Here is an 18,471-nt window from a genome sequence, read left to right on the forward strand (position 1 = left end):
ATAGGGCATAGCAGTGGTATTTTTCAATTTAATTCATACAACGAAGTATATATGGCTTACGCGTTTAAAGACAATGAAGGGCAAGCAGTGTTGCCAGATGTACGATAATTTCATATTTGTACGATAATTTTAGCCTCTGTACCATGTACAGTCCCATCGATAATGCCAAAAATACCCAAATGTACGATACTTTTGCCATATTACCAAAAAGTGCATGAATTCACCAAATCCCCTGGCTGCTGATTCGGGATCTGGTTTAGCTATTCACAATAAGGATAAAAAAAGAAGGTCAATCTGATCTTAGATCTGAACTCCGGCATTACAAACACCGCGTCTTTCCTGTCAACTTCCAGGCTTTTAATTAATTTTCTTTTTTTTTTGTGAAATGAGCTACATATTCACACCTGTGATCTTCGCACCAAAATATAGCCGATCTACAAGCTTAAAATGTGTCGCAGCGCATTCATTTTATTTCTACAATCTATTTCAATGCTGTCCTAAAATGTTGAGGTCCTCACAAGTATAGTAATACGAACAAGTGTGTGTGTGCGTGTGCGTGTGTGTGTGTGTGCGTGTGTGCGTGTGTGCGTGCGTGCGTGCGTGCTTTCAGCAGAGATTATCAACATGAAGCAGCTGTGTGATGTGCTGCCTGTGTTGTCTTCTTGCACACTCCTCTTACCTCTTCCCCTGCTAGTGACAGTGGGTGTGTGGGTGTAGCGGTAATTGGTGGTGAACAGGGTGATGGGAGTTCCAATTATCGCTGAATTCAACCTGCGAGGAGAGGGAGAATAAATGAAATAAAAGTCTTACCTTTCAAGAACACAAGGGCAACATACCAATAGGTGATTTTCTATCTGATGGAACCCAAGTTCATCTTTCAACATTTTTGCCACTAAACCAGAGAGTGGGCTAAGGAAATGGTAAGTAACATCTAAAATGAATCAAACTGGTGATAAGCCTCATGATGAGGGTTACCGGGAGAGTGGGCACCTAAATGTTGTATAGCGATCAAGAGGTGCACGCAGATCCAAACATTTCGACAGGTGCTGAATCAAACTGGATAAACTGTAAAGAAAGAGAGAAGGTCCACCGTCTTAATGCTCCCAAAATAATTTATTAGCAGAGCGGTAAAAGGCCGGCCTTCATCAGGTAATGTAAAGTATACATGATTTGAATGTATACTTTATGCACAGCCTAATATTTATTTCTACAATTGCTACAAAATCTGTGGCTATTGCCAGTCATTATGGGCATAAATAAGAAGTTTAAGGGTACATTTAATGATGCACCGTGCATGTACAAAAGTGTACTTTACACATTACTTGAGATGCACTGTGTCCTGTTTGTGTTTAATCAGCTGCAGTTGCTTATGCCGTGCTTGGACGGACGGACGGACGGACACGCAAACGGACACGGTCAAATGTAGAGCGGCTGGCACCGCTAAAAATAGACTGTCAATGAAACACTGAGGTGCCCACACTCTTCTTGTACCCATAATAATAAGCATGTTGCTCATCTCAGTGCTGATGTTAGAAGAGAACATATGATGTCAAGCACCGCCATCTTGTGGATGATGTAGTGCAGTGATTCTCAAACTTTTTCCTTTGCCTGGAACCCCAGTATGAAGTGTGGTGTGAAAAAGGCCAGTTGAAGGCAGTGGAGTACCACTGATTGGCAAGGCCAGCTGAACTCGATCTCTTAATTAGTCAGTCAGCTGGAGCCCATGGCAATCAAGCCTCAGCTATAAAATCAGGACCAGTCTGCTGTTTTTCCCTATACTGTGCTGACCTGCTTGTGTGCGTCTCTTTGTCGTGAGTACATATTTGTTTGTGCAGTTGTCTGAAATGGTTTGTTAAGTTTGTTATCTAGGCAGGTATTATGTTAATGATTGTAGATCGGGTGTTAATTGTTTGATGTTATCTGTTTTCTGTATTTCAACCAGAACCACACCCACCTCTGTACAATTGAAGACTGCCTTTAAAGCCTCAGTAAAAAGTCAACTAAATCAAATGTGTTCATCGTTCTTTGCCGAACCACCTGGAGTGGTGTAAAGCTTCCATGCACCAGCACTCTAAAACATGTGGTGTTGACGCGGTGGAAGTGTCTGTAGCCACTGACAGCGATTCATACTTTTCATTTTAATTTGAAAGCCGCTGTTGTCTAATAATAGTACATAAATAAATGTATTTATTGAAGGTCTTTTAGACAAGTCTGAATGTATTTATAGCCTAGCCTATTGACGATTAACTGTCTTAGAAGTCAAACACTTAAACCCTCTAGAGACTCAGGAAACTGTACCTGAGTTGGTTCTGTTTTTGGACCTCTTTTTTTTCCGCCTACAAGCTCACAACGCATCACAACACCACTTTGCAAGTGACACGTTGTGAGTTTGTAGATCGGCCATTTTTGGCTAATGTTCCCCCCAGAATCTGGATGCTGAGGTTGAAGTGGTTAATTTGAGATGGGATTGGCTCAATTTATGGAAGCGAGGATAGCCTCAATCTGTGTGATGATTGATTACCAGTCCTGCATGGCACTAACACAGTGGTTCCCAAACTGTGCGTCGGGTCCCCGAATTATTGTGGGGGGTCCCCAGATGATTAACTTAATGTGCAAACAAACCAACATACAGTATAAGTGTATACAGAGTATATGTACATTTCTAAAGTTACAATTAAATAACGTTTAAGACCATTATAATACCAAATTGGCCAAATTACGTATTACATATACGAGGCAAATATTGTGAAAATAGCCGATCTACAAGCACAACGCCTCGCAGTGCGAGGCATTTAGTTTGACTCTGTGGAGTCAAACTAAATGTAATGCCTCAACTCTTACAATTCCAAGTGCTTGTCAGAGTGGGAGGTCCCCAGTTCAAATATGATTGTTTTGGGGAATCACCAGTTCAAATAGGCGCGGCCTGAAAAGGTTGAGGACAACTGCGTTAGATCAGTGGTCTTCAAAGTGGGGGTCCTTCCGCGGCCTACTAGTTTTCAATTTGGGGGTGAGAATGTTTGAGAACCACTGTGTTAGATGTGGATATTACCCTCTGTGTAAAGTAACTAAAGCAGTATGGCTCAATATTATGCGTTTATCTCCGAATTAAGGAAAACCATAGAAATAGAAGTACTGAAAGGAAATATTTCCAGTCATACTGACACTGGCTTCTGCGTGTGTGTGCGTGCGTGTGCGTGACAGTCTTACCTGTTGTCCTCGTTTTCGATGATCCTCTTGTACCTACAATTTACAATTTACAGTAAGCATTTAGCAGACACTCTTATCCAGAACGACTTACAATAACAAGGTCATCACATACAGTAGAATGGAGAGAGTGTTGTGCCTCAGTAAACTAAGATCACAGGAAAACCAAGAACCTGGCATCTGTCTAAACAATATATATAAAAATAATAATCTGTATATTGAAACTATAGGATACCAGGTAAACAATGAATTAAATAATATGCTAACATCTAAATTCAATTCTTAACATTGTGGTGAAGTAAGACAAATTACAAAGTAACAGAAACATGAGAACGAATGATCGAGATAAGTCTGCTTGGGAGCCCTATCTTGGTCAGTCGTTAGCCTCACCTGTCCAGTTCGTTCTCCAGGGAGGTCTGGTACATGGCCAGGTGTCTGCACTCGTTGGTGATCCTCTCCAGCGTCCTCTCGGCCTCCTCGATCTCCTTGCGCAGCGATTCGATCTGCTCGTTGTACGCCTGGATCTCGTTGTCGTAGCCGTCCTGCGTGTTCTTGATGGTCTGCTCCATCCCTGTGGTCTGAAGGAGGGAATAGAATAGAATACTTTATTGGCAATGATTAAAACACACAGTATCACCAATTAAAAGCGCCTAATGGATTGAACACAGTAAAAGCCTAAACTTGTTTCCATTGTGGTCGATCATAAAACATACAACACATTATTAAAACAACGATACAAAAAACACAATAATAAATGCTAAAAAGACAATTGAGGACACTAGACAAAGTCAGACCGAACGAGTGTCTTAAGTTGTGCAGGTGAGAAAGTGCTTTTGTGCTCTTTTTTATGTCTCCAAATTAAATCAATCAATCAATCAGTACCTAAATCTCGATATTGTGTGTTTCTTTTATATATTGACTAAAGCAGATATACAGCTCACAATCTGTTGCACCGTGATGTGTTGTGAGTATGTAGATCAGCCATTTATTTTTGAAAATTAATGGAAACCTTTTGGAAAGCATACAATTAAACCCAGGAAAAGACAACACTTGTGCCATATCATAATGTTATGATATCCAAAAGGTTCGCAGATTGAAAGTACAGTCTCAAAAGGTCTTTAAATCAAATGCACATGATTTATTTATCTCAAATAATGAGGCCCCTTATTAAATACAGATGCATAAATACAAAATAATATCACATATAATTACACATAGGCTACTGTACATAAACGTAGGGTATCTAGGGAATACAGGCAGAGAAAAAATACATGACACAGAACATGAGCAGAGTGAAGAGCAACATTTGGGCAGACAGCTGAGGTATGTCTTTAGTCAAAACCTGTAGGAAGACAAAACAAATGTCCCACATCATGAAAACACACTGTCTTAGGGAATACCATATGATTCTGAAATTGTATTGTATTACGCTGCACACTACATCAATTAGTCGCAGTCGCAGTCCTGTTTAAGTACTATGTTCTAAGTTGAGCTTCCTTGTGTGCTGTGGGTCATAAGAAGACTGTGGCTGCCATCTAGTGGTACCACTGTGCCATGAATCATTTACACTGTAAATGATTGATGGCACAGTGTTCCATTTGTACAATCTCTGCGTTACAGACCTATAAGGGTCCATTTGGTTTCTATCAAACCAGAGCGTCACCAGCCGTGTGATGTTACCACCACCACCACCACCACCACTGGTAAACAAGGTGCCCCAGTACTTGAGTCAAAGTATAGGTACTCAAATATTACTCAACTACAATGAAAGTTGCTCAGTTTCAAAGTTGCTTTAACTCAGTACTTGAGTTAAAGTACTGGAGCACTTGCTTGCTTACTTGCTTAAAAGTATTCAAGTACATGCTTTAAAAAATAAGTATTAAAAAGTACAAATTACAATGCATTGCTGTGTTGAAAATAAAATAGGGCTTATTGAATAGTGGTTAATAAATAATGTACCTTTTCCCTTCCTAGAAAAGTAGTGGAGTCAAAAGAACGTCAAAGTATCCAAAAATACAAACTCTCAAGTAAAGTACAATATCTGTACTTGTATTTTACAGATACTAAATACTTTTGCTAAAAGTAAAGTGCTCATGTACATTGTTACTGTCCACCACTGTGCGTCACCAGCTGTTGTCATGGTAACATCATCATCACCCACCTCGGTCTGCAGACGTTGCTTCTGTGCTTGCAGCTGACAGAGGGCGCTCTTGTACTCCTCCAGCTGGCTCTGGAGCCCAGGCAGCCTCCTCTGGGCCAGCTGCTTCTCTTGTTCCTTCACAATCAATCACAATCAGTCAGAACATCACAGGTTTGCAGGTGTAAACAAAAAGGGTGAAAATTAGTTTTGTGTGCAAGCTCCATCGTTTTCAGAAAGAAGAAAAGGAGTGGGGGGACAGGGAGGGAGAGCAAGGAGAAACCTCTATCTATCTATCTAACCTAAAATAAAGATGTCAAGGAGAGGCAAAATCCTATCAACGCTAGGATGGCAGTTTTATGAATGCCCTTTTTTCCTCTATGCACAGCAGCCATATTGGAAAGAAATGTGGCCTCTTCTTACTTCCTTAACAGCTGTTACCAATGATACTAATTAAGGCTCTGTTCCATTCTGGTAAAACTGAGTCAGGGTGCTGATATTGTACATGTTGGCTCACTGGAAACACCAGTGGGTCTCAAAGTGTGGTCCAGGGACCCTCATGGTTCCTTGAGGGGGTTCCAAATGGCCCCTTACAGGTGTGTACAAATGGAGTGTACAAATGTACAACAGTACAACAGAGAGTGTACAAATGGAACCAAATGGACCCGTCCATTTGGTTCCATTTGTACACTCTCAGAGTTATGGGAGTCCTTGAAATCAAAAAGTTTGAGAACCACTGTGCTACGCGAAATTGAACAGAGCCTTCATTAGTATCATTGGTAACACCTGTGAAGGAAGTAAGGAAGAGGCCCAATTTCCTTCCAATATGGCTGCTGTGCATATAGCTTATTATGCACCCTAAACATGAAGCCCATACACACAGAGGAAACACAGCTGTTATAGGCTGGGAAAGACAGTGTTACAGTGTGGTGGTAGAAGAGCGGACATCAGTCCTCCAGTGACTGGGGGGGTCGATAAGCAATATCTCACTAAGTGTACTAAACGTTAGAACTCTCTTCAGGTGTCAGTGACGTACAGTAGGTTGGGACCAAGGACCAGGGTGTTGTTGTGTGATTCTTGGAGGACGCAAATTGTTCTGACAACTCTTGACCTATAGTCAGAGGTGTGTGTGTGTGTGTGTGTGTGTGTGTGTGTGTGTGTGTGTGTGTGTGTGTGTGTGTGTGTGTGTGTGTGTGTGTGTGTGTGTGTGTGTGTGTGTGTGTGTGTGTGTGTGTGTGTGTGTGTGTGTGTGTGTGCCAAATGTAGAACAAGTCAAGTATAGTAGAATTTGCGAAATAGTCATTGACAGAAAAAAAGATTCAGGTTGAGGTTAGAGAAGATTAGACATTTAGGGGTTAGGGTTCGAGTTTTCACTATACTTAAATGTGTGGCGATGTCACACCAATTTCTTTTCCTTTTTAAGCATTTTTTTGGCTATTGTTCGGATATTTTTCAGCTATTTTCAATGCCGTCCTAAAAGGTTGAGGTCCTCACAAGTATTGTAATACAAACGTGTTTGTGTGTGGGGGGGCCTTACCTCAGAGATGCCCACAGACACGTTGGGGACCAGCGGCATGGTGTGGTTGATCTGGTGCAGGATGTTCACATAGGTCTGGATCTCTGCAAGGTTCTTGTGGAGAGGACATAGAAATCACATCATTCAATGACGGCAGTGTGACAGTGCGACAAAAACAATTTTCAAACATAATGGGGCGTAACAATGTTTTCTTCTACACTATGACACGTAGCATGCGAGCTAGTTCAGGCAGATACACTCGAGAGGTTTACATGCATGTGCGGCACTATGTGGGCGATGTTGTACAGTACAGTATGTGACGTGTCAAGCAGGTGACCAAATTGGCGGTCTTCTTAAGCAATCACCTGATTCATTGCCTACTTCCTCTTGCAGTCAATGCTGCCACTGATGTTGTATGTGCTTTGTTTGTTCCCAGCACCACCCCAGCACCACCAGTAGGCTCTGCTTTCCCTTTGGGTTCTGTTTACCCCTGCAGGGTGGTTTTGTTATAGATGTACAATACATCTCCCTGATTTCAATTGTCACCAGTTTCAATCAATTTGAATTGATTTGAATCGATTTACGATAAATCGTTACATGCCTAGTCTCAATCTATTAGTGAGTTATCTGACTGAACTGTATTTAGGCACATAATGCAATGTGCAAAAGCAAAATGCATAGTAAGTAAATGAGTGCCATACGTTGTGGTATGATATATAATACTATTGAACGGCCAATGAAATAACAGCTTGTGAAGTTGTGACTGCTAAATAATGGACCTCAACTGAAAACATTTTGGTGACAGAGACCCCCATACAGGAATTGTGTTCCTAAAATGTTTCAAAGGTATTCCAAATGTGTATGTATTTGATATGCAGGTTGCTGACCTACGAGTGCATAACACATTGCACCGAGCATGTAGATCAGCTATTTTCAAATAGTTGATGTACATAGGGTTAAAGTGTTTCAACTGATTTAGCTGGGGACTCACTGGGACCCCCTCGGACCCCATTTTGTGAACCAGTGCTATACAGTACAGTGGTCAGCCAGTGGTTTTGACCCTTTTCATTCATAAGTCCTTCTCGTCAATATTCAATGACCTAAATTGGACTTTGAGATCACACAACCATAACTTGGTATGAGACACATTCTCACTCCCAAGATGGCAAACGGGTGGCTTCTTGGAACGGACGGCCCAAGGAGTCAAACGTTTGAAGGGAAGAGTGGGAAAAGATGGCACATGTTGACTAGGGGGGATATGAGTTACAATTCTGTCCTTATCGGGACATTAACTCGAACAGCGCTGAGTCGGCTGAAGCGGACATCGCAACGCTCGGCACGCTGACTCGCTCGCCTAACGGCTCGCTCGGCAGTGCCTCTCTTGGCTGAAGTCCGCTTTAGACGGCGCTTCCGTCGTTTTAACTGTTGTTTTAGCGTACCGGAGAACGGCACTTGCGCATTCTTGGAGTGCGGAAGTGCCCGGGACGGCACCGCTTGGTCACATGTGGCAAGAAGTCATGAAATGCATTTTGGGGAGTAAGAGTGTGTTGTGTTGTGTTATGGAACACATTTAAAGGACCACTTCAACCATTTTCAACTTCATCTTCATATAATTGATCCTTGCTAATGCTCATTATAAAATGGCACCCTTTCTGTCTACTAATGTCATCATTATCATCAACGTCTTATTTTATGCAAGAGCAATGGCTTCTATTTTAGCGTTACAACTTTACAGGAAGACTGTAGTTTCCATTTGCTTGGAATCCCAACTGATAATGCCATTGGTAGGCAGGTCTAAACTGTGTCACAATGACATACGTTGTGAGCTTATAGGCTATATGTGAAACATTTTCAAAAACCTTGAAAAATGTTGACCCATTTTTAATGATTTAGAAAGGGTTTAACAAATCCAGGTTTCCCTGGCACAAATTAAACATTTTATAGTGGGGGTCCCTGACGTGAAGATATTTGAGAACCATTCACTAGTGTAGACCAGATAAAATACAGACCATCAACATCTGATGTAACCGTGATGTAAGAAGCATCGATTCAATCAGTTACAGTATAGTGACCTTCTAACATGCAGTGACACTCTGAACCTCCCTACTGATTTGTATGAAACCTTCTTTGACACAAGCATTGATCCCTGCCATGATGGTCCAGAGTGTATTTAATGATCGCTGGGGGTTGAACCCATCGCTGACCTTCTTGTATCTGTCTTTGGTGCCGTTGACATCATCCTGCAGGAACTGAGATTGGATCTGACAGTCCAGGTTTCTGAGCAGAGCGTTGTCAGCCTCCTACGAGAGAGAGGGTGAGGGGAGGAGAGGAGGTGGGTGAGGGGAGGGCCGGGGGGGTGAGGAGGTGAGGGAGGTGAGGGGAGATGAGAGATGGAGTGGAGAGGTGGGGAGGGGAGGGAAGATGTGGGGAGAGTTGGGGAGGAGAGGAGGGGAGGTGAGGTGAGGGCAGATGTGGGGAGGGGACGAGAGGAGAGAGGGGATAGGATGCAATGAAAGGAAAAGGGATTAAAGAAGAAATAAGGAATGAAAGAAGTAAAAATAAAGGAGAAGAAAAATGTGCATTCTTTCCCATCATATTGATGAATCATTTATGCAACAACTCACACCATGGGGGGCCTCTGCTTCACGTCAAGCCCAACATTGCCCCCAAGGTACTGTATGTTACTATGACGAAATACCATGGCCTTGACCGAGTTATTGCATTTAGCGAATTATGTATATTGCCCTGAGGAAGGGCGTTGACATCCATACCTTATTGAGCTGCTCCAAGGTTCCTCGTAGATGTTCCTGATACTCACATTCATTTCTGTATCTAGAACACAAAGTACCACAGATTAGACCCCAGTAACAAGCACCTCACTGGGATATTAAACGGTGGGAATCAGTTTGCAAGTCATGGTGCGTGTGCCTGCGTGCGGGACTGATTTATCCTGCAACAAGGATAAGGCAGTATTTTCAATGAAAACTTAAATCGATAACTTATGTCAATTACGGTTAACCCTTTGTTGCCAGGGTTTATTCCCATCGCGTCTCACTCATTAATTCCAGAGTGTGTATGCGTGTGGGCGTGCGTGTGTGTAGTGGGGGGTGCTGGAAGCATAGATATATTACCATTCAGCATTCATACTGTATAGATTCTAACCCCCTTTTCATCCTGACTTGTCTTTGAGCATCTCCTGTAGCACAGACCATGATTGTTTCTGACGCGACCACCCACCACCCCAGCGGACCCTTTATATAGGCTATAGTTGGGTCAAGGCCCCTGGTCTTGTTGCGTCAAGCCCCCATTATTGTTGCATTAAGCGCCCCCATCATTGCTATTCTGTACGCATACAGCGGTCAAATGCAGGTCTCTTGCACTATAGCAGTGGTTCTCAAACATTTTCATGTCAAGGACCCCCAAATTAAGATGTACATTATTTGGCCGCCGTGCCCCATTCAAGATTTGTGTCGTTAAAATATTTCACAAATATTCACAATTCTTCTTTTTTCAAATAGCAGATCTACAAGCTCATAACGTGTTGCTTCGCAATGCTTTCTGAGCTTGTAGATTGGCTAATTCTTTTCATTAAACATTTGTTAAAGTGATTTTGATGCTACTGTTATCAACTATTTCTGCTGGAGACCCCGTCAAGGACCCCTAGGGGGCCTCGGACCCCACTTTGAGAACCACTGCCCTACTGCAGGTCATGAGTTTGACGATATACTATTAAAGCTGCAATCCGTGTTATGTCCTATCCAGGATTTGAACAACCGTCTCCTGTGTTGGACAGCAAACATCCACCGCTTATGCCAAGAGGGAGGCAGTCCATGCTTGGCCAGGGGGAGGTATGAACTTCAGGCAGTACTACTCGTCAACCAGTAAGTGTCCTTCTAAAGGTTATTATAATTTTGCATTTGATTTGATTTTTATTTTGTTTTGAGTTTTTTGTTTTAAATTTCAGTTTAGTTTTGATTCATTATGAACAGCGGATTTGGTAGTGTAGTTTATACACTTTTTAAGGCTTAGTTTTAGTTGATTTGTTTTAGTGTTAGTTGTTCTTTGAAGATTTTTGACAAAGACTAAAACTAAGGATTTTTGTTAGTTTTAGTTTTGTAAACACTTACAGTGTTACAGTTTCGGTATTGTTTTTTATTTTTTGTATAGTCTCGTTTGTTTTTTTAGTTTTTCATTTAACTAAAATGTTTTCTAGTTTTCTGCATGTCTCAATAGAAATGAATGGAGACCACCTCCAACCACTGCAGTCAGTTACGTTGTAACATACTCTACCATACAGATTGGTTAAATTAGGCCTACTACTTAATTCATCAAAGTAACTTCCAGATTGCAGCTTTAAACTCCTCAGTTATACATTGCTGGTGTAGCTGGTGTCTGCTCTTCAACACGTTGGGTTAACTTGCACAAAGAAACGCAATCATCTGTGACGTCTTATCTGAATTAGGCTACCTGCTGTTGACGTAATGTAATGTAATATGCATGTGGTGTCACCACATTAGTCAGGAATCAAAGCGTGAGACACGATGTGAATACTGAATTCCCTGTTAACAAAGGGATAACCATAATCTATTCACAACTGAAAACAATGTGTTTTCATTGAAATGCCACATTATGCTTGTTGTGCATCTATGCACACAGGATAAATCAGAACACACACACACACACACACACACACACACACACACACACACACACAAACACGCATATACTCGACATCTTACCGCTCTCTACAATGAATGGTTCAGCCAGGTTCTCAAAGTAGAAATCAGTACATTTGAAATGCATGATAGAATATAATCGCTTACCAATTCAATCTTAGTCGTTTATAATGGCATATGATTATATATTGTGTTTCAAGACATAGTACTTGTACACAGTATAACTGAATTGGATAAATGCAATTCAAGTCTTTGTATTCAAGTATTTTATATTCAAGACGTGCTGTTGTTTCTAGCAACGAGGCTGCTTGTAGAGGGCTGATCTCATGACCCCAAAAGATTGATTCTTCTGTTCAAGGCAACACAGAAAATGGGGGGGGTGGTATTTTTCTTATTTGCTGACATTAGTGGAAAGGTTATATAATTGACATACTCAAATGAAAAAAATAATTGTGGTTTTACATGACATTTACACTGTCCACCACTGCACAAAACCTGCAGGAAATGCAGTTACACAGGCATGCGCACTCATAGACATCAAAGGGGACCTTTGCCCTTTCACCTATAACAAATGCTGTGAACACACTGAGAAGAGATGTAATGTGGAAATAGATTGTTTTAGATTGTGTCCAATGTTTGTCAGTTTATTCTATTTGTCATGAGGTTGTTGTTTTTTTTAACCTATTTTTGCCTTGTTTCTGGTTATCGTTGCGATATTGATACATGTGTTTTGCTTCTTCATTCTGTATGTACGTTTGTCATATTTGAATTATTTTTTAGGATAATCGTTGTGTGTGAATGTGTATATTGTCTTGGTTCTTTAATTGCTTTTTTATTTTTGCTTTTTTATTGCACTGTAATTGTTTTATTGTAGTGTTTGACCCCATGAAGAATAGTCACTGCTGAGGCAGTGACTAATGCATGGGATAAAAAAGAAACAATAAACTGCATTTACTATGGTGAAAGAAACGCAAATGGCCCCCTAATGCCATACCCGAAGGCATTCAAGAGAATTAATTGCCTTTTCCGCAATCTCTCATGAATGAAACATTTTATGTTGAAAGAATTACTCTCTGTGTAGAAAATCATGCCGTACGCCACATCTCCAGTAACTTAGGCTTGGTTATACTTAGTTGAGCGTGGTGTCGCGCTCCGGAAATAGCCGATCTACAAGCTCTACGTTGTGAGCTTGTAGATCGTCTATTTCCGGTCTAGAAATGCCCTCCCCTGCCCCTCTAACATTCTCTAGTAGTCCTGTTGTTGGTTCTCAAAGAGGCGTCCTTGAGGGGGTTCCAGGGGGTCCCCAGCAAAATGTGTTAATACATTTGAAACCCTTTATCCATATTTTATACGTTGGCTATTCAAAAATTGCATATCTACAAGCTCGCAGCGCCGTGACTTCGTGCCACGCTGCGAGCTTGTACATCTGCTATTTTAAACATTTTTTAAAAATCTTTTTGAATAATTTAGATTTTCTTTTAACAAAAATCTTCTCTTCTAGGGGTCCCTGGCACAAAACATTTTCAAATGGGGTACCGCGGGCAAATGTATCAATTTGGGGGCCCTTGGCACGAAAAAAAAGTTGGAGAAGCCCTCTGCTCTAGTCTGCACGTCCCTGGCTGCAGTCACCACTTACTTGCTGGTGTACTCGTCCAGCATGCGGCAGGCGTCCTTTAGCTCGCGCTCCAGCTTGGCGTGGTCGGAGGACAGCTCGCGGATGCGCTGCCTGTTGCCGGTGATCTGCTCGGTGAAGGCCTCTTCCAGGCCGCTGGCCTCCTCCATGCGTTGCAGCGTCTCCAGCTGCTTGCGGAACACGGCGTTGCGCTGCTCCAGCACGCGCGCCCGGTTGATGTAGCGGGCGAAGCGGCTGTTGAGTTCCTGCATGCGTGGCATATAGGGAGGGAAGGGTGGGGATTGGAGACGATAATCGCTATCATTGTTTCTCGCAAAAAAAATAAAAATGCTCAAAATAACTGTATCGCAGAGATTTTAATTTATCGTGAAATTGTCCTTCATACACTTAAAGGAATAGTTCACCCAAAAAATTACTTATTTTCTTTCAATTACACACCCCATGAAGCCTTGAATTCATGTAGATTTTTTTATTTTTTGTCACATTCCTAAGCCAATAATTTGATGACCGTGTGTATTTCCGGTAGGAGACACAAAGAGTGTCCTTTGTGTCTCCTACGGATACATTAGCCGGTAGGAGACGGTAATCAAATTATTGGCTTAGGAATGCGACAAAAAAATAAAAATAATCCATGAATTCAAGGCTTCATGTGGGCTGTGTAATTGTTAGAAAATAAGTATTTTTTGGGGTGAACTACTCCTTTAAAGGGCAAGAACTTACATTGTACGGTGTAACAGATCTCAAAGTCCCTTTTTTAGCCCGTAAACAAACGCAAACAAAACTGTTTGTTCTTTTATAAAAATGTCAACTTCCTGATTTAGCTATTTTTATTAGGAAGATCCACTGATCCAGATCCAAATCTTCAAATAGTAAAATCAACAGGAAGTTGACATTTTTATAAGACTTTGAGAGCTGTTTCACTGTACCATGTAAGTCAATGAGAAGCATGTTTTGAATGATCAATTTCAATACAATTTTACTTGCCCACCTTTTGGAGTTACATCATGGCAAGGTAACTGCTCAACCCAAACCTCTACCAAAGTGTTCTTGCCCTTTAACACTGAGCACTATAACTATATCGTTCATCATTGTTATAGCTGTGGTGTGGAGTCGACTTTGCCATTCACTTGACTTAGAACAATGGGCCCTATCTTGCCTTACCCCTTATGCCAAAACCTTTCAGGCTTTTTTAAATGGTGAAAATAGGCGATCTACATCGACACGTTGTGAGCTTTTAGATCGGCTATTTGAGCTGTGTTTTTTCAAAATAGTAAAAAATGGCAAAAAAAGTTTAGGCAGAAGGGGTAAGGCGCAAGATACAGCCCAATATGTGCAAATATACAGTGACAAAGAACACCCCAAAGAGTGGGGACCAAATTATTTTTTGAAATTTAAAAATGTAACATTTGTAAATTTGTAAATTTGTATACTATATTTTGTATGGTTATAGTGCTCAGTGTGAATGTCCCTTTAGATTATTATAAATAATGATATAGATAATTATCGTTAACCACAATTATTTGACGCCACAATAATCGTGACATGAAAGGTTCATAATCTGGTCCCATAATGCATGATCCCTACCTGCAGGCTCTCCCAGCCCTGGATGGCTGAGGCTCCGGCGGAGGATTCCGAGCCCTCGGCCTCCTCATCGCAGAAATCGGAGTGCTCGTATTTCTCCTTGCGCACTTCGCGCAGGTAACTGGTCTTAAACATGGCCGGTTCCGTCTCTCTCCCCCCTGCTCAACCTGGGTTGGTGGTATCTCCCCGGTGTGGCACGGTCCCCCTTCAAGCGCCTTTAGTGTGTGAAAACTCGGGTGCTCACCCTTGGCTGTCTCATACTAGACTAAACGATGGCCGACACTAGCTGCCGGCGAAATAGCACCCGAAAACCTCCCCCCCCCCACTGGCTGTGACCAAACGGCACGCCGCATGCCTGGGGCTTTCCAGAGTTTGTTGATGCCCTTTGTGACTGCAGATCACAAAAGCCCCGGTCGACTGATGACCCAAGCAGAAAGATCAAAACAAACAAACGCTCTGGCCTAGAGAAACAATGCTGTGTCACGTTCGCCCATTATAGCACGGCTGTTTAGTTGTTGTTTTTTTCAATCGCCTACTTTTTCTCGATCTCTGTTTTGATCGGTGAAATTGGACGCCCCCATGACAGCTGAGCGAGTTGCATGCAGTGCACTTTCTATGGAGTGCAGACAATTACTCACGAGCCAGAAGTTACCCATGGTGGAACATAATTCCTCACTGAGCCAAAAAACAAACCACCTTTCATGTAGTAAATGAGCCGATGAACGCCTGTAGAGTGGTGCGATAGCAGTCAAACTGGCTGGATGGATAGATGGTACAGACCCTTAGACAGAGTGAAGCCAATGAAATATGCACCACAATCCAATGAAGTGTAAACAGAATGGTCATGCAATAATAATGTGTAATGATCTGACTGGAAAAAGACAAAGGATAAGGGTGAGGATCCAGCAGCAAAGAAATGACCATGTCTGAAGTTAAAGTAATATGTACAGTACTGTAAATTATGCAGTGTTCAAAAAGGTCCCCTATCATAACAGTATAACCTTGACGCCCATCACAGCATTATTGCGTGTGCTGAATGTGGATTTTGAAGCCAAAGCGCTCTAAGGACATTGACACGTTTTATTTTGCCAGGTCTTTGTGATGTTTGTGTTATTTTACCCCACAGGAGACGTGCAGTATAGGAGGAAAGGTATAATGAGGCACACAGTGGTCGCTCTGCTCGCTCAATAGACTACATAGTGCTGAAGTAACAACAGCTCATTAAAGTAAGGACACTATCTGACATGGGTACTGTCTGTACTCTTACTATTAAAGCATCATTGAGGGTGTATACTGTTGTAAATATATATTGTGTTAGTTATTGATGATGTTTCTTTTGTGTAACTATCTTATTTGAATTTCTCGCGGGATCAATAAAGATCTTATCTTATCTTATCTCTTACATAGCTGACACATTGCATCAAAACAAAGTTGCTTGTAGATCGGCTATTTTCACAATTTTTGCATGCTGCCACAAAGAACAATACATTTGACATTGTTGTTGATTAGTTGATGTATAAGAAAAATAAAAATCCTGCTTCTCGGTTAATCAATGAATCTACATGAGCAAGATTAAGTCGGCTATTGGTTTCTAAATATAGTTTTTTTTCTATATATTTTCTGTTAATTTGCCCATGCAGCCCTACATGAGACTGACTGAGACCTGAGGCAGAGTCAGGGTCTTTTTGAGCTCCATGCACCTTGACCTTTGCTGCATGGAGCTTAGAGAACAAGGCCGATCACAATCATCTGCCGCTGGTCTGTCAGTAAACAGGCTGAATGCAGCTCAGGTCACATGGCTTGTAGTTCAGCATTCAGCATGTTTCAGGCCCTGGAAAGGCCCAGGACCAACTAATTGTCTGTGACAATTAACAGTATTCGCTGTAAACAATGTGCAACGGCCTGCCACATTCTCTACATTTCACACTTGTGGGGACGTTATTTTATAGTAATTTTTCAGCTCGATGCAAATGATATGTGCTTTCATAGTGGTCAGTGGTGGAAGAAGTACTCACTTGTTTTACTTAAGTAAAAGTATCAATACTGCACTGTAGAAATACTCTGTTACAACAAGTAAAAGTCCGGAATTCAAACAAAAGTAATGGCATCAAAATGTACTTAAAGTAGCAAAAGTAAAAGTACTCGTTATGCAGAATGTCCCGTTTCACAAGCGATCAAATGTATAAAATGTATAAAAAGTATGTGAAAATAGAAGATCTACAAGCTCACGCATTGTGAGCTTATTCAAGTGAATGCACATTACTGTCGGACCACTGGGCTTTATGAATCTAATAATCACTTACTGATCAAACAGCCAGGTTCAGGTGAGAGTAATGTAATTTTTTTCAAGACACTGTATACATTAAGCCCAATTTATACTATAGATGACACTGTAAAAAATAATTTACAAGCCCACAGTACATCGCCGCATGAATTAGGCATTAGGGGCTAAGGTCTGACCCTAAGAACACAGAAACGCAAGCTTTAACTATTCTTTTTACCATCCTTTTCATTCTATGCTAATGTGTGTGAAACTGTGAATGTGTGTGCGCGCGCATGTGTGTGTGATTTGGTGGTTGTGCTGGGAATGTTTTGACGCAACAAACAATCTTGCTTAGGGCCACCGAAATCCTAGGGCCGGCCCTACACAAAATATGTGAAAGAAGTTTCAGAACCTCTGTGTACAGATGTTCAGACCTGGATGTTTATAGTAAGGAAATGACGTTCAGTTTCAGCTTGGAACCCACGACACGTTCTCTGAAAACAGTGGGAAGCATCTTTTCATGTCTCTGAAAACCATTACACTGTAGGACGCATCTTTTCATGTCTCCCTCCATCCAGGTACGATAAAGAAATGTCACACTGTGAACAGCATGCTGACATTCTCTACATCAACGTCTTCAATGTGTTCCAGGCCAAGGACCCCTTAGGGGAGACACCGATGACTCAAGGACCCCCCTCTACATATTAATGTTAAACATTTTCCATTCATTTCATAGCTTCCTAGACTTAGACTAGACCTAGACTAGACTATCCATCTTTCATCGCCCCCCGCCCACTTCGCCCTATCGCCAGTAGTTGCCGGCTCTCATAGACATATAATGCACTTCCGGAAAATACTAACCTGATCGCCCGCTGTTAAAACGCACCGTGAGTGTGTGGGGTGGGGGGTTCGCTTGTGTGTGTTCACTGTGGGTCCAGGACGCCGCGACGGGGCGCGCGCGAGTGCGGGTCCGTCCGGCCGTGTGTGTTTGTGTTGGGACGCGGCGACGGGACGCGCACGCGTGTCTGTGCGAACTGTTGCCGGTACCAACAGTCACTTTCCATCCATGATATACTATCTGTGCACGGTGCATAACCCAGACTGCATATACTTTCGGTGCTCATATCCCCCGACGGTATGGTATAGTAGAATATAACTTATACATTTGGGGCGGTTGTATTTGGTCTCCCTGCTCTTCTATTGACACATTTAGATACTGTGTCTAGGTGAGACATCACCTTTGTCACAATCCTGTTTCTAGTTTGACACAAATTTTGACCTGATAATTGGTCAAGATTCAATTTATCCCCTGAGCAAGCAGGCAAATGTCAGGACTTGCGCAGGAAACCAGGTTCAAATCCGGGGGTAGAAGCAGAAAGTTGCAGCTTTAAGTAACAAATCTGAGTATTTCTTCCACCACTGCTGCTGTGTACATTGAACCTGCAACAACATCCTTTTGGT

General features: G+C 41.9%; 1 protein-coding gene across 1 annotated transcript in view; it reads right to left on the minus strand.

Moving 5' to 3' along the window:
• bfsp1 (beaded filament structural protein 1) overlaps positions 1-14,882 on the minus strand; it is a gene marked incomplete at both ends in the record, with an annotated part of 15,202 nt that extends 320 nt beyond the window's left edge. The window contains 10 exons of the mRNA XM_084076032.1: positions 205-260; positions 680-771; positions 3,208-3,240; positions 3,595-3,782; positions 5,366-5,479; positions 6,879-6,971; positions 9,062-9,157; positions 9,629-9,689; positions 13,170-13,411; positions 14,751-14,882. Of these exons, the coding sequence (XP_083932158.1) occupies positions 205-260; positions 680-771; positions 3,208-3,240; positions 3,595-3,782; positions 5,366-5,479; positions 6,879-6,971; positions 9,062-9,157; positions 9,629-9,689; positions 13,170-13,411; positions 14,751-14,882 (1,107 nt within the window). The remainder of the gene's footprint in view (positions 1-204; positions 261-679; positions 772-3,207; positions 3,241-3,594; positions 3,783-5,365; positions 5,480-6,878; positions 6,972-9,061; positions 9,158-9,628; positions 9,690-13,169; positions 13,412-14,750) is intronic.
• Positions 14,883-18,471: the final 3,589 nt, after the last annotated feature.

Source organism: Gymnoscopelus microlampas, assembly GCF_963454915.1.
Source record: "Gymnoscopelus microlampas genome assembly, chromosome: 13".
Classification (NCBI taxonomy): Eukaryota; Metazoa; Chordata; class Actinopteri; order Myctophiformes; family Myctophidae; genus Gymnoscopelus; species Gymnoscopelus microlampas.